Raw genomic sequence first — 26,200 nt, 5'->3', positions numbered from 1 at the left:
CACTTCGCCTGAGAATTTTGGGTCAAATAGTGCATTTCAAAGTACAATTTTCACATACTTGATTTTAAAAGTCATAGATTTTGAAAAGTCTATAATTACTTGAACAAGTAATTTTATTTTGGGCCAAGGCAATGATGCCCGACACTCTCCAGGAGTTGATCCCCATTTCATTGCCAAAATGAGCAATAGGTGCCCCAATTAAAAAAAAAAGTTAATACTTGTCTCCATTAGGCCGGTGCCAGCATTTGCTTTTCACCTTAGGCTCCGGATGCTTTCTATCTACCATAGGTGACCTAAAAGTCAATTTTTCTCTAGGATGTCAGGGCCAGCATTTTGTCACTGGTGCCTGTCCCCCCCCCCCCCCCCATAAAAATATTACATGGATGTCGCTAGTTACTACCTACAGTATGCCAGAGGCAACATTTTATCACTGGTGCCCCTTATACAAAGAATTACTGACAATATGCCAAAACCAGCGGTTTGCCATGGGTGTTACTTATGCTTACAATTCCCTCTAGTGTGTCCGTGATTTGAGAAGGGCCCCTTAATCCAAGAATTCCATGTATACACTAGTGCCCGCATTTTGCCATGGTAGCAATACTACAAGAGTAATATGCTGTGAAACAAAATACAGAAACACACATCCTGCAAATACCTAGAATTCTTGAGGAATGGAAGATCAGTGAAGCATGTGAACTACAACCAGGAACTAATTTGCTGCCATGTATTACCCTAACATGCATTGTCAGACAGGGACAGGAAATAGGCCCCAGCACCAAAATAAAAAAGTTTCCCCATTAGTGAATTAAGCGATACCAAAGGGGATGATGGACGGAGCGTTTGAGCAAATCAAACACTCACCCCTAGTCAAATGATCTGTGTTTAATCCATCATCATTCTTTAGCTCACTCCACCACCCCAGTTCAGACATGGCCATATGCTAATGAGTCGGACCCTGTGCCTCATGGGACTAGTCCAGCCCAAACTGCCAAGCCATGTCTTCCCTGGACCAGAAACAAGCATCCTGGGACCAGTTTCGGGTTCGTAACCCTCAGCCAGGCTATCTTGAATCTAGTGGCAAAGTGAGCAAGGCACCCACGTCTGGGCATACCCTGCCATCTTAGGGCGAACAAAGCGATACCAAAGGGGATGATGGACGGAGCGTTTGAGCAAATCAAACACTCACCCCCAGTCATCTGATGTGGGTTTAATCCAACATCATTCTTTAGCTCACTCCACCACCCCAGTTCAGACATGGCCATATGCAAATCAGTCTGACCCTGTGCCTCATGGGAACAGTCCAGCCCGAACTGCCAAGCCATGTCTTCCACAGGGTCAGACTGATTTGCATATGGCCATGTCTGAACTGGGATGGTGGATTGAGCTAAAGAATGATGGATTAAACCCAGATCAGTTGACTGGGCGCGATTGAGTGATTTTCTCAAACGCTCCGTCCATCATCCCCTTTGGTATCGCTTTGTTTGCCCTAAGTTGGCAGGGTATGCCCAGACGTGGGTCCCATGCTGACTTTGTCACTGGATTCAAGATAGCCTGGCTGATGAGGGTTATGAACCCGAAACCGGTCCCAGGAGGCTTGTTTCTGGTCTAGGGAAGACATGGCTTGGCAGTTCGGGCTGGACTATTCCCATGAGGCACAGGGTCAGACTGATTAGCATATGGCCATGTCTGAACTGGGGTGGTGGAGTGAGCTAAAGAATGATGATGGATTAAACCCAGATCAGTTTACTGGGGGTGAGTGTTTGATTTGCTCAAACGTTCCGTCTATAATCCCCTTTGGTATCCCATTAGTGAATTAGGCAGCTAGAAAAATGTTTCATATTTGCGAATTAGAGCAAATTTTAACTTGTAAAAACATGCTGTATACGATTTTGTAAGGTATGGAAGACTGCATAGATTTGAGTTTTATGCAAGCAATATTTTAGTATCCCAAAATTCAACAGTAAACTCATATGACCATAAAGAAGGCCAATAAACAGCCAGAAAAATACCTACATACTGACCTGACAGATTAGCTCGTCGGGCACAGCCTGATTGCCCTATAAGCCAGTCGGACCTTGCAAACGTGTCATACCTTCATCGTGCAGACACTAGACCAGTTTTTTTGCAGGTCAAATAAGGACATGAATATAGGAGCAGATAGGAGGCCCGTTTCAATGTCCGTTCTAATTTACTGCTGGGTCTAAGACACTTAAAGCCCTGCTCCAGCCACTCGTATATACGGTGTCTGCTCCTCTGCCTGCACTAATTGTCTCACTGCCATACTCACACCTATCTGCTCCCCCCTATCTCACTTTATTCTGTTTGTCTTAACGTTTCTCACCTCTATGCTTCCTTTCCCAGTTTTCCCTCATCCTAGGTGAGCAGTTTTCATGTGACGGGACGCAATTCTAGCCTTTGTTGTGCACCCTGCAGGATATCCTGCTTTTCATTCATACAGGGGCAGGGCGCACTTCACACTTAAGGGTCTTTAAGTACCCGTCTAATCGCTGACATCATGCAGATGCAGCTATTAGGCCCAGAGAGAGGGACCAGCAGGGGCAATTGATAAAAAAAGAAAACATTTAAACTCTTAGGGGGGGCCCCCTGAACCTCGAGACTATGAAGTCTTTAAAGGTGCGAGGCCCCACTGCTGTGAGCAGACGCGGGGCCCTTGACAGCTGCCCACCCTGCCCATGCCTAGCCCCGCTCATAGTTACCTTCACATTTGGCACCATATATGGGGAAGGCCCCGAAACATGGCAGGGCTGGAACTTTGGCAGCCCGGACAATCTAATCTAAATCGGTATTTGTAAAGCGCAAACTACTCACCCTTACGGGTCTCAAGGCGCAGGGGGCCGTTGTGGAAATTAAGTGAGTTATTGCCCAGAGTCACAGGGTGCTGAGCGGTCGCCGGAGCCGGGGATCGAACCGTGAGCCCTGTACTCCGAAGTCAGCTGCTCTGGCTGCTGCACCACACCTCTCCACTCAATCAAGTGGACATGTGATCCTTAAAAGCCACAGTGTTACCGACTCAGAGTCTAGCCATGCAACTGGAGATGGCATGCACCACAATGGAAAAAGCTAAATCGGAGAACATGAAACCCCACAAGAGTGCACACTCAGCAGGATTGGGGATGGACAGCCACTAATTTCTTTAAATAAAAATATATAAAATCTACATCTCTAAAAACAGCGGCCCTCATAGCCTCAATTGTAAAAGGCGTACAGGAAAATCACCTGGAGATGATGATTAATTGAAAAAAAATGGGATACAAGACGAAAACAAATAAGGCACACAAATGGACACTTACTGTTTCACGTGGCAAAACGTAGACTGTCCGTTCAATGTTCTTCACTGTCACGCAGCAACTCACATGGGCCTTGGCCGATTCAATCCAAACTTTGCCAAACAAATACACCACACCTAATAGTGGCAAAGGGAAAGGGAGGAAAAATACACACTACAACTCAGAACAAAAAGAAATAAAAGTACAATTATGTCCAACCACAGCATGGGGTTCAAATGTAAAACAAATCGCATGAAATGTGCTGGAAAATGGAAACTAGATCTCGGCGGAGGATGCGATGAACAGTACAAAAGGGAGTACGAAGATACAGACACTGTAGACGATAATGGGAGAATTAATAAGCATGGTGGGGAGGGGGGGCGGCAAACTGACTAGGCAAAGCACCCACCAAGCAAAAGAGTAAATAGTTAAGAAAAGCTACATGTAGAAAAGCAATGGAAGATTGTACAACAAGCACGCAGTATGGCAAAGAGCTACGACAAAGATTCTAAAGGGCGATGGGAAGGGTGAGGAAGGAAAGGAGACAGGAAAGTATATGGGAGAGATGGGACCGAACCTAAAAGGCAAAATTACAGGCAAAATTACGGTGTCATGAATATTCATGACCCACCAAAAAACTGTACGATGGATGCATGCTCTGTAATGCTCCCCAGCTTCCTCTTTCACAGAACGTCAAGTAGAAAGCTTTTCAAAATTATGTACCATTCAGCAATCATCACGCAACAGATGGAAACGCAGTGAAGTTAAAAAAAAAAAAAAAAAAAAAAAAAAGCACAAGAGCTGAAAGTGCTTCAGAGAAGCAATTTTATTTTACAGGCTCAAATTCTGCCAGTCCCTGATGATGATTAAGTTCTGCCTTAGTGGGGTGACATTAAAAACAGAGCATTCATACACAGGCCCACTGAGCCCTCCTTTTACATTGAAATGGCCCACTGAAATGGGGGGGGGGGGGGGGGTTGTGCAGAGTGCTGCAGGTTTTAGGGGCTGCGGGTACATAACCACGTGCGTTAAACATGCATTTATTCCAGCTGCTGGTCTTAAAATGTCGGGCACTCCTATACATTTTACACAAAGGTGATGCAATCCAGTCCCACAATTTATAATCGGATTTTGCCCGCTCATTTATGTCCATTATTTCACTCGGTCCAACATAACCGAAGAATTTAACAGAAGGTAAAAGTCATCATCAGATTAGTACGGTTGCATCTGAACTACACCCTCAGTGCCCGTGTGGAGCATCTGCCCAGCTGATTAAAAACTTCCAGACAATCCAGAAGGCAGCGCGAGACCGCTCCTGCAGATCCCTATCCCGTCATGCACCGCCCCTCCTCGGGCTCTACACTGACCGCCTGAATCTAGAGGCTCCGCCTTCAAAGTAAAGCGAACAGCTCTTTGTGACAAAAAGAGCTCAAGATCCCACTTCGTTCAACAAAAAGTTAAAACCAAACTGGCTGAAATCCTGCCCGCTCTCTCCCTTCAACAAATCTAGTACCAGTAGAACTCCTTCAGGGTCCGCACGGCTGAGACGTGCAACGCTCCATCTGCAAGAAGTACAAATGAAACTCTCAACTTTGGGGTGGGGGGGGCGCCAACAACCCTATAAGCATTTAATTTTTTTTAATGCATTTAGATTTAAAGATTCTGTAAAACAGTGCACACCGAATGCTCTCAGCGAACCCCCTTGACCCACTGACTTTAGTGAAAGCACTCGTGTTGGAAACAGCCCACTCCCACTCCGCAGGGTGGTGGTGGACCTTCCCGACACAATGGGGTAGCTTGGCTCGAGTGGTCAGGAAACAGGCGCAGTGCTAAGCATACAATATACCCATACAATAACCATGCGTGCATCCGTTCCAAAAACGACTCTACACCGTAAAAATTATGAAAATATGCTTTCTTTATCTTTCTTCTCTTAGTTGCTGATTGGGAAAATAAATAACAATCACAATATACAAATTCTTAAATAGAGCAGGTCAAATAAATAATTGCTGTTTGCTGAAATAAATAGGGGTGATCATAAATAGCAGGGCATAAATACAAGTGCAATATATACAGACAATTAAATACTTTGAGGTAATAAATACTGTACCAATAAATACTGTACCAATAAATACTGTACACCAACAAGTCCTGTGGACCTATAAATATAGTGCAGCAATAAATAGATAAGAACTTAATAAATACAGTATCCCCAATAAATAATTAGAAGTATACAGTAACACTCATGAATCAGATGACACTTCAATTCTTAAGGGCTGATTTGGCCCAGGCACAGCTTGTAGGGTGTGGAAGGCTTGGGGGGTTCTACTCCCTGGCTGAGGCAAAGGCTGAGGCCTAAACTGAGGTAGATCAAAGGGGGGAATTCCAATGCCCTGGCTTCCCTTCTCCACACAACCTCTCTAGGTTAGTCCCAGTTCACCCCAGGCACAGTCAGGTGGGTTTCAGTACCTCCCTAGCCCCTTAGAGTAGTCTCTCAGGTCTCCACAGGGCCTAAGGCGCCCTCTACTCCACTTACTGCCCTTTTCTGATGTTCCGACGCCGCTGGAGTCGTGTCGACGCCGTGAGGCGGTTCCGGTTCGGTCTCGGCGGCCTCGGCACAATGTCAGTTCTTTGACGACGCCGGTAGGCGGTTCCGGTCCGATGTCGGTGGCCTCGGTTCGAACTCGACCTCCGATTCGACGGCGTCGGGCAGTCTCCTCACGATGTCGACTTCGGGCGGCTCCGGTCCGATGGCGCACTCGGCTCCGATGACGTCGGCCGGCCTGGCCTCGCTGTCGACTTCCGGCGACTCCGGGGTGCGATCCTCACCCCCGACCTCCGGTGCTCCTCCTCACAGGTTCCGGGCGACTCCGGAGTGCGATCCTCACTCCCGACCTCCGGTGCTCCTCGACCTCGGTCTCCGACGACTCCGGAGGGCGGACTTCACCCTTCCGATGACGCCGCTCACTCGACCTCGGTTCACTTCCTTCTCGACCCTTGGTATTCCTCTCGACCTCCGTCGGCGCCCTCTTACGACCTCAGGCGGCTCCGGGTACGACGTCTGCTACCTCAGTCAGCGCCGCTTCTCCACCTCGGGCTCCAGGTCTTCGGCTACTCGACGCCAGACTCCAGGGAAACCAGTTCTCAGGTCAGAATCTTGCTGCTTTCTTGGTTCTAAGGCCTGTTCCTGCTGTCCAGGTCCTTAGGATAAGTTTCTTCTGACTTCTTCCCACACAGGGCTATAGGCTGGGATCCATCAGTAGGGACAAGTATCAAGGGTGGGTTTATGGACCCCACTCCAGGCACAAGTTTCCACCCCTGCTGCTTCACTCCTTCCTCCTTCACTGTTGTGCTCCTCTCTCTTCACCAGTCAGGTGCCAACTGCCAGCTCCAACTGCCAACTGCCTCTCTTATCCTCCCAACATTCTAAACGGTTTCCAACTGTCACACAGTTCTGGAATCTCCTGGAAGGTTCTGGAAGGTGCTGGTAGGTTCCAGTGGATGCTGGTGATGTCACAGGAGGCCACCATTTTGTGCTTCAGGCCCTCAGACAGAAGTTTCAGGGGTAGCTAAAATGGCTCCCTGAATCTGTAGCAACACGAAAAAGTCTGGTGGTTCCCAAAAAGGAAAAATTCAAACAGGGTTTGAGGCAAAAGTGGGACAAAATAAATAATGATGAGGAGGGACCACCCAAAGGGCTGACAGGTCTAACACGCGTCCCCCCCAGCTGAAAGTGGGGAGAGCTACCCAACCCCTTGGGAGTTCTCATCACTAAGGCGGAAATACCTTGAGAGACCGTCTGCATTGGCGTGGTCCACTCCAGGCCGATGTTCCACCTGAAAGTCCATCCCCTGTAGGGAAATAGACCACCTCAACAACTTGGGATTCTCCCCCTTCATTTGCATCAGCCAACGAAGGGGTCTGTGGTCGGTCTGAACCAGGAAGTGCGAGCCAAACAGGTATGGCCGCAACTTCTTCAGAGCCCATACCACTGCAAAGGCTTCACGCTCTATTGCACTCCACTTCTGTTCCCTGGGAAGTAGTCTCCTGGATAGGAAGACCACGGGTTGATCCAGACCCTCTTCGTTGAGTTGCGATAACACTGCCCCAATGCCATGTTCTGATGCATCTGTCTGGACAATGAACTTCTTGGAAAAGTCTGGGGCCCTTAAGACCGGGGCCTCGCACATGGCTTTCTTCAATTTCTCAAAGGCTTGCTGACAAGCCTCCGTCCAGACTACCCGTCGAGGTTGTTTCTTGGACGTGAGCTCCGTGAGAGGGGCTACGATGGTACCGTACCCCTTCACGAAGCGGCGGTAGTATCCCGTGAGGCCCAAAAATGCTCGGACCTCAGTCTGTGTCTTGGGGGGTTCCCAGGCCATGATGGCCTCGATCTTCGCCTGGAGGGGCTGCACTGTTCCCCTACCCACCAAGTGTCCAAGGTACACTACCGACCCCTGCCCGATCTGGCACTTGCTGGCCTTGATCGTCAATCCAGCTTGTCTCAGGGCCTGGAGAACAGCTTGCAGGTGACGCAAGTGATCCTCCCAGCTGTTACTGAAGACGGCTATGTCATCCAGATAAGCAGCAGAGAAACTCTCCATCCCGGTGAGGATCTGGTTTACCAGGCGCTGAAACGTGGCAGGTGCGTTCTTGAGCCCAAAGGGCATCACACAGAACTGGTAGTGGCCATTGGGCGTGGAGAAGGCTGACCTTTCCCTTGCTCCATCAGTCAAAGAGATCTGCCAGTACCCCGAAGTAAGGTCAAAGGTACTTAAATATTGGGCAGCTCCCAGCCGGTCAATTAATTCATCCGCCCGAGGGATCGGATGTGCATCAGTCCTTGTCACTGAATTCAGTCCCCGGTAGTCCACACAGAACCTCAGTTCTGGTTGGGTACCCGGTGGTGCAGCTTTTGGTACTAACACCACCGGACTGGACCAGGGGCTGCTAGAAGGTTCAACCACTCCTAGCTCCAGCATCTTAGTGACTTCACTATGAATGCTGGCCTTCACCTTGTCTGACATCCGGTAGATCTTGGACTTCACAGGTGGGCTGTCTCCTGTGTCCACGTCATGGACGCACAGGTGAGTCCTACCCGGGACAAGGGAGAACAACGAAGAGTACTGCCCCAGGACCTGGCGACAGTCCTCCTGCTGTTCAGGAGTTAGGGATGGGGAGAGAATCACTCCCTCCACCGACCCATCCTTTTCCTGAGACGCAAATAGATCAGGGAGAGGCTCGCTTTCCACGTCCTCTCCTCCGTCAGTCACCATCATCAAGATGACTTCGGGCCTCTCGTGGTGGGGTTTGAGGCGGTTGGCATGCAGCACCCGCAGGGGCTGACGAGGGGTCTTCAGGTCCACCAAGTAGGTAGCCTTACCCTTCTTCTCCAACACCTCAAAGGGTCCTGACCAGCGATCCTGGAGGGCACTAAGCTCTCCTGGTTCGATCACCCACACCTTCTGGCCAGGCTCCAACTCCACCGGGTGAGCGTTGTGGTCATACCACGCCTTCATCACTGCTTGGCTGGCTTCCAAGTTGTCAGAAGCTTGCTTCCACAACTTAGCCATTTGGCTCCGGAAGGCCAGCATGTAGCTCACCACATCCTGGGGGAGCTTTCTGGGAGTTCTTTCCCATCCGTCTCTCACCAGGTTAAGAGGTCCACGTACAGGGTGCCCATACAGAAGCTCGAAGGGGCTGAAGCCCACTCCCTTCTGTGGCACTTCCCTGTATGAAAAGAGCAAACAGGGTAGGAGGACGTCCCATTTCCTCCGCAGGCTTTCAGGCAGACTTCTGATCATGCCTTTTAAGGTTTTGTTAAACCTCTCCACCAGACCATTGGTCTGGGGGTGGTAAGGAGTGGTGAACCGGTATGTCACTCCACACTCCTTCCACATTGCCCGCATATATGCTGACATGAAGTTGGTCCCCCTGTCGGACACAACTTCCTTGGGAAAACCCACTCGGGTAAAGATTCCCATCAGGGCCCTAGCCACAACAGGTGCTGTTATGGTCCTCAGAGGTATTGCCTCTGGGTACCGTGTGGCATGATCCACCAGAACCAGGATAAACCTGTGACCAGCTGTAGTTGGTGGCTCTAATGGACCCACAATGTCGATGCCCACCCTTTCAAAGGGGGTGCTAACGACAGGGAGTGGTTCCAGGGGAGCTTTCAGCTTCACCCCTGTTTTCCCACTGGCTTGGCAAGACACACATGTCCGGCAGTAGGTATCGGACGACACTTTCATCTGAGGCCAATAAAAGTGTGGGACAAGACGGGCGAAGGTCTTGTCTTGCCCCAGGTGTCCTGCCAATGGTATCTCGTGAGCCAACTCTAAAAGGAAGGCTCGATAACGTTGAGGAACTACCAAGGCTCGTGACGATCCATGTAGGGGTGCCTTGGGTTCACTGTAGAGGAGGCCATCCTCCCAGTAAACACTGTAGTTCCCTTCAACGTTCCCTGCTGCCTGGGCTTCGGCCTGTCGCCTCAGCCCCTCAAGGGTAGGGCACTCCCTCTGGCCCTGGCAGAATTCCTCCCTGGACGGGCCTCCCTCCACGTGCCACTCGGCCGGGATGGGTAGGTCCTCCAGGTTGGTAACGTCCCCCTCCGCAGACTCCTGGCCCACCACCTCCGGTGGCCTATCCGTCCTACGGGGTGGAGACGCCGAGGCAGGCTCCTCCTGTCCTCGGTTCTTCCCTTGACTGGCAGCTGGCTGGGCCTTTGTTCCAGGCTCCAGCCGGAATGAACTCCCTCTTCGGGTAGTCTCGGACCTTGTGCTAACACAGGCCCAGTCAGGTGTACCCAGCATCTCGGTGTGAGTCCGGTATTCCACCTCCTTCCAAGCGTTGTGCTCCATGTCATTGCCCAGCAGACAATCGACTGGCACGGCAGGGCTTACGGCAACTCGAAGTGAACCTGCAACCCCCCCCCATTCAAAGGGAACCTCGGCCACGGGATAGTGGCCTGTTCTGCCGTCAGCCATCGCGGCTGGGTGGAGTACATCGGGAATTACCTGCTCTGGAGACACCAGCTGGCTACGCACCATAGTCATACTGGCTCCTGTGTCTCTCAGAGCCTCCCCTCTTTGGCCGTTGATGGTGATCCACTGCCCATACTTTGCGGTATTTGCGGGCACCTGGATCTTAGGAACCATCTCCCGTTCTCCCAGGGACACTAAAGTGACACCCGCCCACTCCCTTCCCTTAGTTAAGGGCATCTCCTCCCCGAGCACTACACTAGCTACTCCGGGGGGCTTTCCTCCAGTGGGAGGGGGTGATCGTTTCTGACACTTCGGATCTCCTTTATAGTGTCCAACGCCACCGCACTCGTAGCAATGGACAACCCTTGGCTGCTGACTCTGGCCAGGATTAGGGTTTCTGGGTGGGTTAGCCTTAGAGGTGAATCCTGTTCCCTTCCCTTGGAAGTTATTTTGGGGGCCTTTGGAGAACTCCTTTTTCTTTTCCCCTCCCTCTTTCTTCTGGGGGGCGCCCTGTCCGGCCTTTTGAGTATCCCCTCCAGTCCCCCTTGTGGACACCCGGGTACTAGCCCAAATGTCCGCCTCCTCAGCAAGCTTCCGGGGGCTGGTCAGCTTGCTATCCACCAGGTGTTGCCGCAGTTCAGGGAAACATTTCTCGAGTAGGTGTTCCTTCAGTACTAGGTCAAACAGCTCCTCGTAGTTCCTTACTTCACTGCCCTGAATCCAACCTTCTAGTGCCTTCTTTGCATAGTCCAGGAAGTCCACCCAATTCTGTGTGCCCAGCTTGTGACTACCCCTGAACTTCTGTCTGTACTTTTCAGGTGTTAGTCCAAACTTTCTGATGAGCGCCAGTTTCATGGTGGGGTAGTGGGTCTGCTCATCCTCTTCGAGGGCCAATAAAGCATCCCTACCAGCTGGAGGCATGTACCTATACAATCCTCCTCCCCAATACTTCACTGGAACCCCATGGGCCCTCAACGAGACCTCATAGGCTGCTAGCCACTTAGCGATGTCGTCACCCGCCCCATAGCTAGCTACTATGTCCTTTGGCAGGTAAGGTTTGGATTCCCTGGTGATTTCTTGGTCTTTGCTGCCACCATTAGGAACAGTTGGTGCCCCAATTCTTAGGATCTGAAGCTCTATCTCTTTCAGTCTTCTCTCATGAGCCATCCTCTCTTTCTCCGTCTCATGAGCCAACCTCTGTTCCTCCTTCTCCTTCTCCAGCTTTGCTAAATCCCATGTGAGCTGTCTTTTCTCTCTCCGATCTGCTAACTCCACGCTGGATAAGCCCCCGCTAGAGACAGTGCTGCCCTTCCTAGAAAGTGTCCTGGGCCCTGCTGACAGGTTCCCCACCTCAGGTTGGTACATCTCAGCCCCCTCGGGGTCAGGCTCTCCATCCCTGTCTTCCTCCTCAGCCTTGCTTTCTCGGCGTGCCTCCCCCCAAGCCCTTAAGCTGGTTTGGAGTGCACCCTTCTTTGCTCCTGGGGGACAGTACACCCCCTCCCGCTGGCAAAACTCCCTGAGTTGGGCCACAGTGTACGTTTCTAGATTCTCTAGTACAAACTCCATCTTGCCCACTCAGGTTAGAGGACAGGTTTTGTGCAGTAGCAATGTAGGGGGGTACCTTTAGTAATACCTCCTCCCACCACCAGAGTAAATTTGGAAAAAACAAAAACCCACAATTAGGAAGGCCGCTGTGAGAAAACTCCCGGTGTAGGCCTATGGACTACCCACAGTTATTGTTGAGTATATGTAGGCACAGCTCTATCCCACCACTGAACACCAATTTATGTTGGAAACAGCCCACTCCCACTCCGCAGGGTGGTGGTGGACCTTCCCGACACAATGGGGTAGCTTGGCTCGAGTGGTCAGGAAACAGGCGCAGTGCTAAGCATACAATATACCCATACAATAACCATGCGTGCATCCGTTCCAAAAACGACTCTACACCGTAAAAATTATGAAAATATGCTTTCTTTATCTTTCTTCTCTTAGTTGCTGATTGGGAAAATAAATAACAATCACAATATACAAATTCTTAAATAGAGCAGGTCAAATAAATAATTGCTGTTTGCTGAAATAAATAGGGGTGATCATAAATAGCAGGGCATAAATACAAGTGCAATATATACAGAATTAAATACTTTGAGGTAATAAATACTGTACCAATAAATACTGTACCAATAAATACTGTACACCAACAAGTCCTGTGGACCTATAAATATAGTGCAGCAATAAATAGATAAGAACTTAATAAATACAGTATCCCCAATAAATAATTAGAAGTATACAGTAACACTCATGAATCAGATGACACTTCAATTCTTAAGGGCTGATTTGGCCCAGGCACAGCTTGTAGGGTGTGGAAGGCTTGGGGGGTTCTACTCCCTGGCTGAGGCAAAGGCTGAGGCCTAAACTGAGGTAGATCAAAGGGGGGAATTCCAATGCCCTGGCTTCCCTTCTCCACACAACCTCTCTAGGTTAGTCCCAGTTCACCCCAGGCACAGTCAGGTGGGTTTCAGTACCTCCCTAGCCCCTTAGAGTAGTCTCTCAGGTCTCCACAGGGCCTAAGGCGCCCTCTACTCCACTTACTGCCCTTTTCTGATGTTCCGACGCCGCTGGAGTCGTGTCGACGCCGTGAGGCGGTTCCGGTTCGGTCTCGGCGGCCTCGGCACAATGTCAGTTCTTTGACGACGCCGGTAGGCGGTTCCGGTCCGATGTCGGTGGCCTCGGTTCGAACTCGACCTCCGATTCGACGGCGTCGGGCAGTCTCCTCACGATGTCGACTTCGGGCGGCTCCGGTCCGATGGCGCACTCGGCTCCGATGACGTCGGCCGGCCTGGCCTCGCTGTCGACTTCCGGCGACTCCGGGGTGCGATCCTCACCCCCGACCTCCGGTGCTCCTCCTCACAGGTTCCGGGCGACTCCGGAGTGCGATCCTCACTCCCGACCTCCGGTGCTCCTCGACCTCGGTCTCCGACGACTCCGGAGGGCGGACTTCACCCTTCCGATGACGCCGCTCACTCGACCTCGGTTCACTTCCTTCTCGACCCTTGGTATTCCTCTCGACCTCCGTCGGCGCCCTCTTACGACCTCAGGCGGCTCCGGGTACGACGTCTGCTACCTCAGTCAGCGCCGCTTCTCCACCTCGGGCTCCAGGTCTTCGGCTACTCGACGCCAGACTCCAGGGAAACCAGTTCTCAGGTCAGAATCTTGCTGCTTTCTTGGTTCTAAGGCCTGTTCCTGCTGTCCAGGTCCTTAGGATAAGTTTCTTCTGACTTCTTCCCACACAGGGCTATAGGCTGGGATCCATCAGTAGGGACAAGTATCAAGGGTGGGTTTATGGACCCCACTCCAGGCACAAGTTTCCACCCCTGCTGCTTCACTCCTTCCTCCTTCACTGTTGTGCTCCTCTCTCTTCACCAGTCAGGTGCCAACTGCCAGCTCCAACTGCCAACTGCCTCTCTTATCCTCCCAACATTCTAAACGGTTTCCAACTGTCACACAGTTCTGGAATCTCCTGGAAGGTTCTGGAAGGTGCTGGTAGGTTCCAGTGGATGCTGGTGATGTCACAGGAGGCCACCATTTTGTGCTTCAGGCCCTCAGACAGAAGTTTCAGGGGTAGCTAAAATGGCTCCCTGAATCTGTAGCAACACGAAAAAGTCTGGTGGTTCCCAAAAAGGAAAAATTCAAACAGGGTTTGAGGCAAAAGTGGGACAAAATAAATAATGATGAGGAGGGACCACCCAAAGGGCTGACAGGTCTAACAACTCGCCTTTGAGGAGGGGGTTTCATCTCAGAACCTCCAAGCAGTTCCAGTCTAGGAGCACCTTGGAGTGTGTATATGAAGGTGCAACTGGCCACTTTAAGAGCCTGTTGGCAAAGATGCGGTTCAGTGATTATGCTGGCAACGGTGGATCCTAAAGCTTATGGCTATTCCATGTCACCACACTGTATGAGCCTGGCAGTACCCAACCACTTGTATCCCTTATAAATAAAGTCTCAATACTTACAAATACACCCATTCAAGTAATTTAGCACAATTGATAAAACTGAACATTTAATACTAACTGTGACAGAGTAGGGCTCGAAACGTTCTCCTGAATCAAATTAACAGATTGCTCGTGCAGTGTTTAACACCACACTTGGGTCCACTCAAAGCGCTGGGCGGGGGAGAGTTCAAGGGGGCAGCTCACTTGTTCAAAACATATTGATGTTGATAATATTTACAGTGCGATTATATCACCGTCTCATTTACAATTTCTAGCAGTCCTCCTGCTTTTTAGCATCTTAATGGGGTTTAACAGAGTAATAATCTGAAAGAGGAGCGCCAAAAGCTTTGCGTGTGCATAAAGGAGTGGTAGGTGGCGAAAAAGACAATTTAAATAAAAGTAACTTGTCTATAGCACTAAAAGACTAAACACGTTGACATCACTCTTTTCGGCACTGATCAAAGTTGCCTTTTCTCTCTCGTTCAGCAAGTTACAACAACGTAGGACACGCACAATGAAAACATACCACTGGCTGACCAGAGAAAACAATGCAGGTGTCAGGGAGCACAAAGGTATTGGGTGAGGTGTGAGATGGAAAAAGATACAAGAACTTTTCATAGGCCATCAGGCTGCGTGAAACATCTCCGGCCATTTCCTGAACAATCGGCCAGAAAAAAGGGCGCTACAGGTAAATACTCTTCCACTGTGCCGAAAGAAACAAAAAGCATGCGTAGACCCCAGTGCTCCACGGATCTCCTAGTCCGAGACCCAACACTGTGCTGCAGTGGTCTGACAGCCACGCAACACCTGCTAGGAGTGTCCCGCTTCACATACCTGGCTGACTATACATGTCTTCATAGGCATCCAGCCAGTAGAACCTAAACAATTGCTCGCCGTCTGCCTCCGTCACCAAGGGAAGACTGCTGGTGTCCACCTGAATATCCGTCACCACTGACTCACTGCCTTCGCCGTCCATTTGTTTCCAGCAGGAGACACCTGGTAACGCCGTGATCCTGCCGACATCGGAGAATGGTACCCAAAAAATTGAAAAAGAAAACTGGCTTTAATAGATGCAAGCTATGGGTAGTAGTAACACATGCTTCATGTTAATCGGATTACATAATAATGCTCGATTTTAATAAAAAATAGGTCACACTAAAAAAAAGACCAAGGCTTGATGTGTTGAAGCGATAAGTCAATGTGGGAATGCAGTCCAAAAGGAGTGTAGCAAGTAGGATCAAGGCTGCACTGAGGAACAATGGTGTACATAACATACATAACACTACTACAGTGCCTTAAAACCATGATACGTGGTAGTTAATGGGGAACATACAACTGACAATGTGGCAGCCAGAAGGTTTGCCTTTGCATTAGTCAATACGCAATCAGGTCACTTGGATGGGTCTAGTTTGCTACTGAAAAAAATGATTTTTTCACACTTAGGATTCGGTGCCGGGCTGAGAACGTTTCAAGAACGTAAAAGAAAAGAGTTTTAAACCAAACAAATAAGCATGCTCGGAAAAAAGGCGCCCTCACATGGCGCATGCTTCTTCCTTCACAGGCTTCTGTTCATGTCCCCTTTCTTCCTCTTTAAGTTCTTCCTTGATTGTAATGCAAGCCTCTAAAGCAGGCTTCGGATTCTCCGCTTCCATGGGATCGTCGAAATCTCCATCGTCAAATTCCATCAAGTTTTGATCGTCATCTGTAGGCAGAAAGAACATGGAATAGAATTCACAAACCATCACCAGCAGCAATAACAGGTGAGCAGGACCCACACCAGTAGACCCCTCCACACACCGGTGAAAGCAACATTTATGCTACAGGATTTAACAAACTTGCTCTTTTGTCGTTTTAACACATTTGCCACGTTCAACAGCAAAGGAAAAGTCTACATTGCAGTAAAATGGGAAGTTTGTGAAAAGTAGGATGAAAAAATTGTGTTGCAATAATTTGCCATCAGCAGTAGTCAGGAAACCAATATTGGCATAGAAGAGGGAGAGAATGTGGTAACGTAATTGTCCTAAAACGTATAAACCCTAAAATTTGGTATTTTTAGGTTCATTTTCTCTATAAAAAACGCAATATGGAATTGCTTTGCTGTTTTATGCCTCATGAGTTTGAAGTCTCTTGTCCAGGAGGGTCGTGTAAACAAGTCCGATTTTCAGAATAAACGGTAACAATCACGGTAAGTGTAAATGTAGAATTTTTTTTTCATGTAAAATGATTATGTGAATATTTTGATATGGTAAACACCTGAAGGGTTTGTAGGCTCATGACACCTCGGCCCTCATCTACAGACACTGTCAGGCCTGAACGCACATATCTTCAATTAAGTTCCGAATCGGGCTTCCTTGTACTTGGTCACCGACAAGAATGCAAATTGGTGATTTTTCCTTTGAATTCGCAGATCATTTTGCACCACACAGGCAAACGAGTTTATACACAGCAACTTACTGTCTTGAAACATTTGCAAGATTGTACCTGCTGTATCCTCTATTTTCACTTGAAGCCCTGCGCCATTTTGTGCACCTGCAACAGAACTGGGCTCGTGCTTTACTGCAGGAGATGCGGTTGCATCGCTGGAAGGTTTGTAGAGAACTGGAACTGGTGATGGAGAATTCTTTGACACAAAAGTAGGAGTGTTCCTCGTGTGAACAGGAGGAGGATTTACCTGAAACAAAGTGTCAACTTATCAAACACAAAGAAATAAGAGGAAATGCAGGATTATTTTAATACAACCCTAGAATTACTTTCACACCAATGCTTAAAATTAGGCTGCAACAGAACGCAAACCCCTGAAGAATAAATCATGATTGTTTGAGGTTTTATACGGTTTCCCCCATCACAAGTACAAACAAGAACAAGGACTGGCACAACCAATGGGGTTGGCATTGGCATACTGGTGCAATAGTTTTTAATTGCAAGCATATGCCACAAAAAACGAAAATATGCTGTCACCTAAACATGGCCAACTTGTGCTTGCAATGAATATAAAAATTACATTTAAAAACCAAGTTCGCCGATGCAGCTTTTTCACTAGTAATGTTTTTTAAACAAGCCTTTCTTTTGCACCATGCATTTTATTATTTTTGAAAGAGACAGAAATAAATCACTAGGTTACCAAGTATTCAAATACAGACATCTACAATCTTAGTGTCTTAGATCTTAGTAACAAGGGTTTAAGCATTGTACTGCCAAAATAAATCGCCTGTATTTAAGGCTACTACAAAAAATAAACTACATTTTTTTTTTTTTTAAAGGCACCCTTAGAACTAGCTTTGCAAAACAATAGAACGTGTCAATTTTTAGACTGATGTGCTCAATGTGCAGATATCTTATGCAGTCACTCAAAGTGAAGAGTCACTTGGGTAATGTGCCCCATGCTGAGGTGGCTGGAAGCAAAATGTGATTGGCTATTCAACAGACCAACGGCTGAAGCCCTCTGATAAAAAAAACAAACCCATCTTAGTATGGATACTATTTATCATTTTTTTAAAATAAAAAACAGGTCTGTCGAGACAACTATAGCGGTTCCAAAGGCCAGATCTAAAAAGCAGACATATGCTCAATTATTTTACAGTTAACTAGCCACATGGAGTTCTTTAACAAAAGTCATTCGCCTTTCTTCCCTTCTAGCATCCCTAAAGCACCAACCTCTGGTATTTTAAACTTCAAAAATATTCAAAAGGCTCAATAATTCCTTCACTGTGTGTATGAAAGTGGCTCTGTATATACGGTTCCCAAATAGGTACAGTGTGTACAGAGTCCACAGCCCCCAGAGGTTTGGCAGAGGCTAAAGTTAGATATAACCTTACTCTAAAGTGGTAGCTTGGTCGAGCAGTAAGGCAGTATCAGAGGACAGTGTAAAGCATTTGTTGTACACACTCAGTCAGCAAATGGTCTCACACACTCAAGAACTGAACTCTAGGCCAATGGTTTGTATATATAAAAATATATGGTTGTTTTATTTTAGAACCAACAATAGGTATCAAAATATACTTTCTCAGAATCAGATGCTTTAGTTAAATACTTTGCAATAGGCAATTGACTTTTGAATGCAATAGTTAGTTTGTTGCAATAGGCAACACAATACATTGAGCTAAATGTGAATTTTAAGTTATATGCAATGGATTACTTTCAGGATTACTTTTCTAACTCCAGGACTGGATCCTAGATTCAGTACTGGGACAATTCTTGGAAACGAGTAAATAAGTTTTAGTTACGGTTGTGATTTTTAAGCAATATTTTGCTATTTTAAAAGTTGACAAACTTTTTCTAATCAAATTACCAAGGTTATCCTATGGGAGACAATTCACTTAGCAGGTAAGTGGGGTAATGGTTACTTTTTCGGGTTCAGTGTTGGATCCTGGATCCAGCACTAGTATACCACCTGTAAACAGTTGATGGACTGCGTTTAGGTTATACAGGCGATTTTTAAAAAATATTTGTAAGTTTGCAAAATCAACACTTCACAGAAAACAGTCAATGGCTTCCTATGGGAGAAAGTTCAAGTTACCGGTAAAGTATGTTCTCGTTACTTTTGTAATCCAGTGCTGGGGTCCTAGGCTCAGTACTGGGACATCTATCTAAAACAGGTAAGTAATTACGTTTTCACAGTTGGTACGATTTTCAAAGAATATTTGTAGTTTGCAAAAATCAACACTTAGAAGAAATTTCACAGAAAAACAGTCAATGGTTTCCTATGGAAGAAAATTGAGTTAGCGGTAAGTAAGGCTTGTAATTACTTTTCAGGGTCAGTGCTAGGCACCAAGATCCAGCACTGGGATTTCTCCTAATAGCAGGTGAGTATTTTCGATTCAGTTACTCGGTTGATTTTAGGTGAATATTTTAAAGTTTAGAATCTCCACACTTAGAAGAATTTTCAGTGAACCCAGCCAATGTTACCCTATGGAGGAAAAGTGAGTTATCGGCTTTTGGGTAAGTACTCTACTGGCAGAGTTAAGGTGCTGGGCATAGACTCCGGGGTCGCCCAGGGTCAGGTAAGTACAGTTGTTACACCCTCAGCGGCACAGGGGCAGCCAGGTGCAGAGTGAGTTAGGCCCAATGTTATCCTATGGAAGGCAGGGGGCGATTGGTTGGTGGCTGCTGACTAGTAGGCCACGCGGCTGTGGGAGCCACGCGGCTGTGGGAGCTGGGCTCCTGGTCACTTGCTCAGGGCAAATGGGGATGTAGGTAGGAGTAGAAGTTGCACTGCCAAGGCCACTCAGGCAGCAGGGTACTTTTGAGCAGTCGGGCGCTCAATGGATTGCAATGGAAAAGCTCAAGAACGAACAAAGGCTGCAAGTTCAGGGACGAAGATTCTGCAGGTGCGACCACCACTTCAAGAGGTAAGTTGGGTAGTTGGAGGATAGGTAGGTACCCAGGAGTTGGGCACAGGGGGGCCGCAGGGTGCCGGGGTGCCTTTCGTTGTCGGGAAATCTTACCCTCTGTTGATCGCGGTTGGGGGGGGGGGGGGGGGGGGTCCCTGGTTCAGAGGCTGCAGGCGTCGTTAGGAGCGTCGAGGTGGGTCCTTGGGTGCCGGATTTGGTGTCAGTAGCCAGGGGGAAGTTCTCGGGGTCTTTGTCTACTCCAGCACAGGCCAGGCTTGGCGGGTGCAGAGTGTGCAGGGTTCGCAGTTCCTGGATGATGCCAGGGCTCAGTTACTTGCTTTGAGCAGTGCCACTGCTCTTGGGAGTCCCAGATGCTCAGGTTCACAAGGTAGCCAAGTCTTATGGGGTTTGTGAGGTTGCTCGCTACAGGAGATGCCGGGATTTAGCAGGAGCAGGTTCGAGGGTCGACAGGCCAGTAGGGCTGGGGCCAAAGCAGTTGGTGTCTTCCTCTTCTTAGCAGCTGCACGGCAGGTCTTCTTTCTTCTTGATCTTCTTTGCTGTTTCGGAATCTGGAATCTAAGGAAGGAAGGTTCAGGGTGCCCCTAAATAGTAAATTTAGGGGCGTTACAGGTAGGTAAAGGCAGACCACTGGGTCCCTGCCCTGGGGTGGGTACACCTCCTATCCTGCCACTCTCCTGTGGGAGGGGGGCAGTGGCCTAGTCCTGATTGGGCAGGGCACCCGATCTTCAAGATGGCGAGAGCCAGAGATGTGCTTCACCTCGCCTCCCCCACCGGAGGGGTGGGGTTGGCAGAGGCTGGCACACCCCCTGTCCTTCCTTGGGGTTTTCGGCCAGTCTTCCAGCCAGAGTGGGGGTTTAGAACCGGTAGGGGCCAGTTGCTGAGTAAAGCAAGTGACCTGGAGAAGCTCACAAAGACGGCATGCCTTTGAAGCTTCCCCTGCCCATCCTGGGGGAGGAGAACTAGCACCTCGCCCAGGATGTGCATTGTTGCAGGCCCAGGAGAGCGGATGACTCTCTACCCAGGGGTCCAGCAACATGTCTGCTGTGTGGCAGCCTAGGCAGCCCCTCAGACCAGATGTGGGTTGTAGGTTAGGTTCAGGGGGCATCTCTAAGATGCCCTCTGTCGTGCATTGTACATTAAATCCTGCACTGGCATCAGTGTGGGTTTAATATGTTGAGAAGTTTGATATCAAACCTCAGTCTTCAGTGGAGCCATCATGGTGCTGTGGAGTTCGTGTTGACGATCTCCCAGCACCATATACTCCTAAATGGCAGCACTGCACTTACAGTGCCCAGGAATGGACCTGGGCACTGTAGGGACACAGGGCTCATACTCCTGTACCCACACCACTGCAGCTAGAGGGGTGGCTGATGTATGCCAGGGCAGTGTATGCTGTGGGCATGGCACATAGGGATGTTTGCCATGTCGACTCTCTGTTTTGTCCTATACCCAGACAGTCAGCCTGCAAGAGCAGTGTGTGTCAGGTGAGAGGGCCTCTAAGGGTGGCACAATAAGTGCTGCAGCCCTTAGTGGCCTTCCCTGGTCACAAGGCCCTAGGTACCTAGTGTACCATTTACCAGGGGCTGACATGTGGCCAGGGTTTGCCAATTTGGATTTTAGGTTTCAGCACAGGTTTTAGGGAAGGAACATAGACCCTGGGCACCTGATTGGCAGGAGCACGGGCACACTTGGTCAAAGTACATTCAGCAATTCAGCAAAAAAGTGGGGGCATACCATGCAAGAAAGATGGCACTTTCTCACACTGTGGCTTCGCCATTTCGAGTTGCAGGTCCTTGGTCAAGAATTACGGACATAAAAACAAGGTCCTTTTGCAGCCTAACGGTCAATGTGCAGGTTTTTTTTACCATACAAATCTGCCACTCATCTGCTATACCATAACAGGGTATCGAAGAAATGGACATCTGTCACCAATCACACTCCTTACTGAGTAACCACTATACACCATCAATTCCACTTAATATAGAGGGGAAAAATGCTCTGTGTTTTAACAAAAACACACCTAAAATTCCTCAGTCATTAATATTCTAATCAGACTTAAATATTGTAATGAACTTCACAACTGACTGCAGATCACAAGATGTCACGCATACCCTATTGCTTTCCTACAACTTTCACAAGCAAATAGCGGGGGATTAAACTCTGAATAGCATAATACAATGTTTAGACAGCCCTCCTTCATCAACACACATTGCAAAAGCCAACAGGTCTGTTACTGGCATTGGCCCTTATAACTTTGCCAATGCTCATTTTGTTTGTGAATGTTTTCTAAATGAAGGCACGCAATGTATGAGACCAGGCATTGTGTAAAAGCCTACATCAATTCAATTCAAAGAATCTTTATTCGAATTATAACAATTCATAAAAGCACATCTTATAACACATAAGAAAATCTAAGTCCCAAATAAAAGGCATACAGATTAAAAGCACATCATTATTTACATTTCCATCGTTCTGCGCGCATAAACAGCAATCTTTAAAAAACTGCAAACACGAAAAATTATTTCCTCATTTTCAAGTGTTAACAGTGCCTGATCAGATTTGACCAAACTAATTGGTCTAAGTTTTTTAAAAATAAGAAGTTAAAAACCATCTTGTGTACTTTGAATAAAAATCACAGAGAAAAAAGAAATGCAAATCATTTTGTTTACTTTGTCAATTACAGGGACAGCTCATCGTGGTTGTACTTTCCTGGTAACCCGAGGGGAAATTTGACAAATACCTAATAGTTCCAGCCCTCAAGCGACATAAAAGGCTTCTTTCCCAATTTGTCAGTTGTATCGTTAGGTATAATGCAAAGGGATATCTGGGTACTACTATATCCATGTACCTCGTAACTGTTGGTTTCTCTTGTTCCCTCCTGAGTCTCTTTTGGGAGTACAGTACACTTAATGCCCCTTTTAGTTCGGATTTCTTAATTTTGCTGGCATGGGTAGGGTTAGTAAAAATATTATCCATGCCTATTTCTCGCAAATTTGTGTGTATATAAGAAATCCACGGGATCTTCAAACCCCTATCACAGCTTAGACAATCTGTTATTATTTCTTGCGTAAGTGACGCTGATTTATTCATCCAGACCGAGTGCCAAAATAGCACTGGTCGGGAACTAACAAAATCTGAGATAAAATTTAGATTTAATTCATGGTGTGTAATAAAATTAAATGTAAAAATTGGCACGTTTAATAGTCTCCTACAAAACCGATTCTCCACTCGCTGGATAGAGATGCTGTTCCCAATGCCCCAAACTTCTGCTCCATAAGTTGCCACTGGGGCACATTGAAGTTTAAAAATCTTAGCAATTGCCTTGGTAACTCCCGATCTCTTTGGTTTGGGAATACTTAAAATTGAGTTTGTGGCCTTTGAGAATTTGCTCGTGGCCTGGGCCAAATGCCCAGACCACGAGCCATTCGCAGCAAAGGTCACACCCAAATATGGAAAGGTATTGGTAGCAATACGTTTTTCTCCCCCGACCTGTATGGGGCTCAATTGTCGTTTGCCAGGGCCAGTTGCCATTATAAAAGATTTTTTAAAATTGACTCGTAAATCCAAGTCATCCATAAATGTGGTAAAATTAAGAACCAAAGAACGGAGCGAGTTTGGCGTACGTCCCATTAGCACCGCATCATCTGCGTACAGAAGAGTGGGTATGGCTTTACCATTTATTAAGGGTACGTCTGGTTTAAACTTTACAAGATAATTACTGAGCCCATTTATATAGATAATAAAAAGCAGGGGAGCTAAAACGCACCCCTGTCTGACTCCTCTTCCGATTTCAATGGGTCCAGACAGTTCCCCACCGACGCCTATTCTCACTCTGGACTTTAGGTCCGTACGTAAAAAAGCTAAAAAGTGGACCAGAGAGATATCTAAACCATACTCTAATAAAATAGTCCAAAGTTTGGACCGATTAACCAAATCAAAGGCGGATGACAAATCCATAAAGGCTAAATAAATAGGTTGGGAGCGGGCAATGTTATATTTGTCAATAATTAATTTAAGATTAAGGCATTGTTCCACTGTGCCGACCCTTGATCTGAATCCTAACTGGCAAGGGGATAGTATCCCAGTCTCCTCTGTCCATGTAATTAATCTGTTGTAGATAACGCACTGAAAATATTAGGTCGTGTTATCTAACAGTGAGATTGGTCTATAATTTATAGGGTCGGACCCATCCCCTTTCTTATAAATTGGAACTATTATGCTAGTACTCCATGTATCAGGCATTAATGTTATGTTATTTATATTTATAAAGCGCGCAGATGCCACAGCCAAGTGGCGTCCCGGCGCTATAAAAGAACGAGTAACATAACACCAGACGCGTGGTAACCAACCGCAACCATTAAGCCAAAGGAAACAAAAATGTTTTCACAGCCTTTCTGAAAGGCAGCAAGTCAGAAATAGAACGAATACTAACAGGCAGTGTGTTCCAGAGGCTAGCTGCCAAAACACCAAATGAGCGGCCGCCCACTCTGACTTTTTTAAAACGAGGAACCTTAGCCAGAAATTGACCCGTTGATCGTAATGCTCTAGCAGGGATGTAATAAGAGATGGTCTGAGCTAAAATAGGAGGAGAGGCAAACTTCAAGATTTTAAAAACCAGGCACAATGCTTTGAACTTTATCATCTGCCTAACGGGCAGCCAATGAAGATCCAAAATGGAACGCCTAAATGAACAGAACTTAGGCAAACCGACCAACATTCTGGCAGCCGCATTTTGCACACGCTGAAGGCGTGTAAGCTCTGCTTGGTTGGTGCCCAATAAAAGTGCACTGGCGTAATCCAATCTGGAAAGAATCATAGCCTGGACTATGAGTTGCCTAGTGGAGGCATCAAAACATTTAAAAATGGGCCTAAGACTCTGAAGGGCACCAAAACAGGTACCCGCGACCTTTTTTGTATGAGGGGTAAATGATAAATTGGCATCAAGCCAGACCCCAAGATTCTTCACCTGTGTCACCAGGATAGGGGCTTGGCCAAGCTCTGATGGCCACCAATCGTCTCCCCAAAGGTGAGCTTCTTTGCCCAATACTAAAACTTCAGTTTTAGTAGCATTAAGTTGGAGACGGTTATCCGTCATCCAGCTTGCCACCTCCATGATTCGGGCAAACTATTAAAAACAATCACCAATATGGGTGCCCAGAAATCAGGTTGCCATTTAATGAGATCTATCGGAAGTCCATCTGGGCCGGGGGCCTTATTGCCAAGACTCTGAGCGATTGCCTCCTCCACTTCTCCGATGGTTATCTTTAAATTGGGAGAAGTTTCGGGGATGTTAATGATTGGGCCTTTTACTGGGGCAGCATAGATTTTAGAGAAATGTGATTCCCAAGAACTAGCAGAAATGGTACAACTAATTGAAGTAAATTGTTGGCCCATATTCCGGAGTTCTTTTACTGCTGGCCAGAATAAATTACTCGATTTTCTTCCTTCAGCGGTCAGAGCCAATGCCTCCCAGCGTTCATCCAGGAGCGTAGATCTCCTTTTCTCTAGTGCTAGTTTATAAGCCTTCCTTGCTACACTTACTTTTACTCCAATTCTAGGAACTTCTTCAAGTATCTTGCGTAAGTTCCTATTAGCCACAGAACAGCTGTGGTCAAACCACCTGGGATCTTTAGGGCTCTGAGGGGCTTGAACCATCAGCATAGTCCTAACTGTGGCACATATTTTGCTAAAATATATTATAGTTAGCTGGCCACTAGTTGTTTGGTCTAGGCAAAAATCTATGCACTGCTGGTTTTCCCTTAACAGAGATCTCATGGTTCCTGCTTTATCTATACCTTTCCATTTTAACCTTAATTTGTCAGTGGATACACGTAAATCTTTTTCTCCCTGCAATGTACTGTAAACCGGTTTTGGTGCCATTTTAAATATTACAGTTACAGGGTTGTGATCCCCAAAATCAGTGACTACCGTATCGGTTTCCATTATACGATCAGCCATGCCAGGAGAGACAAAACTGAAGTCAATAGTGGAGGTACCGACTGATCCTCTATGTGTGGGTAGCAGCCGCTGCGATAATTCCAGACCGTGATCCATTATGTTACTAAGAATATGGTGATCTAAGAAGGCTCTCAATTCCTGGCCCCTGTGATTAACAAGGGGTCCCTTTCGCTGCTCTGCCTGCCATGCATCTCTTGGGAGCTGGGCATTAAAATCCCCGGCCACAACAATCTCAGGCCCAACAATTTTCCCCCATCTATCAACTAATATAGAAATGAAATTAGAGAGTGCTATAAAATTCTTATTTGGGACTGTTATAAAATCATTATTATAAAAATTTATTAAAACAAAGGGATGTTTCCGCTTATACTCAATGGCCTGTATGTTGGCATTATCAGTCTCAATGGCCCTATGGTTTCCCCCGGCCATTATACTGAGGCCAACAAACAAACCACCAACAGCCCGACCATGTTGCGATTTACGCGCTGGTATATTATAACAGTGAAACCCATTGATGTGCAAATTATAAGGTGCCCACGTTTCTTGGAACAGGATTATGTCGTACCTTGTAATTAACTCCACCCAGTCTTTATCTTTTAGTCTGGGTTCAAGGCCGGCGACATACCAACTAA

At 47.4% G+C, this 26,200-nt stretch overlaps 1 protein-coding gene across 1 annotated transcript in view; it reads right to left on the bottom strand.

The window, feature by feature from the left end:
* Window positions 1–26,200, bottom strand: part of POLA1 (DNA polymerase alpha 1, catalytic subunit) — a 2,011,520-nt gene that overhangs the window by 1,849,127 nt on the left and 136,193 nt on the right. Inside the window, exons 8-11 of the mRNA XM_085622423.1 lie at window positions 16,741–16,930; window positions 15,796–15,961; window positions 15,094–15,272; window positions 3,312–3,424 (exon numbers count right to left, since the gene is read on the bottom strand). Of these exons, the coding sequence (XP_085478549.1) occupies window positions 3,312–3,424; window positions 15,094–15,272; window positions 15,796–15,961; window positions 16,741–16,930 (648 nt within the window). The remainder of the gene's footprint in view (window positions 1–3,311; window positions 3,425–15,093; window positions 15,273–15,795; window positions 15,962–16,740; window positions 16,931–26,200) is intronic.

Source organism: Triturus cristatus, chromosome 8 (assembly GCF_964204655.1).
Source record: "Triturus cristatus chromosome 8, aTriCri1.1, whole genome shotgun sequence".
NCBI classification, from domain to species: domain Eukaryota; kingdom Metazoa; phylum Chordata; class Amphibia; order Caudata; family Salamandridae; genus Triturus; species Triturus cristatus.
Note: the sequence above shows the minus strand (reverse complement) of the source record. Positions and strands in the feature narration are given on the sequence as shown.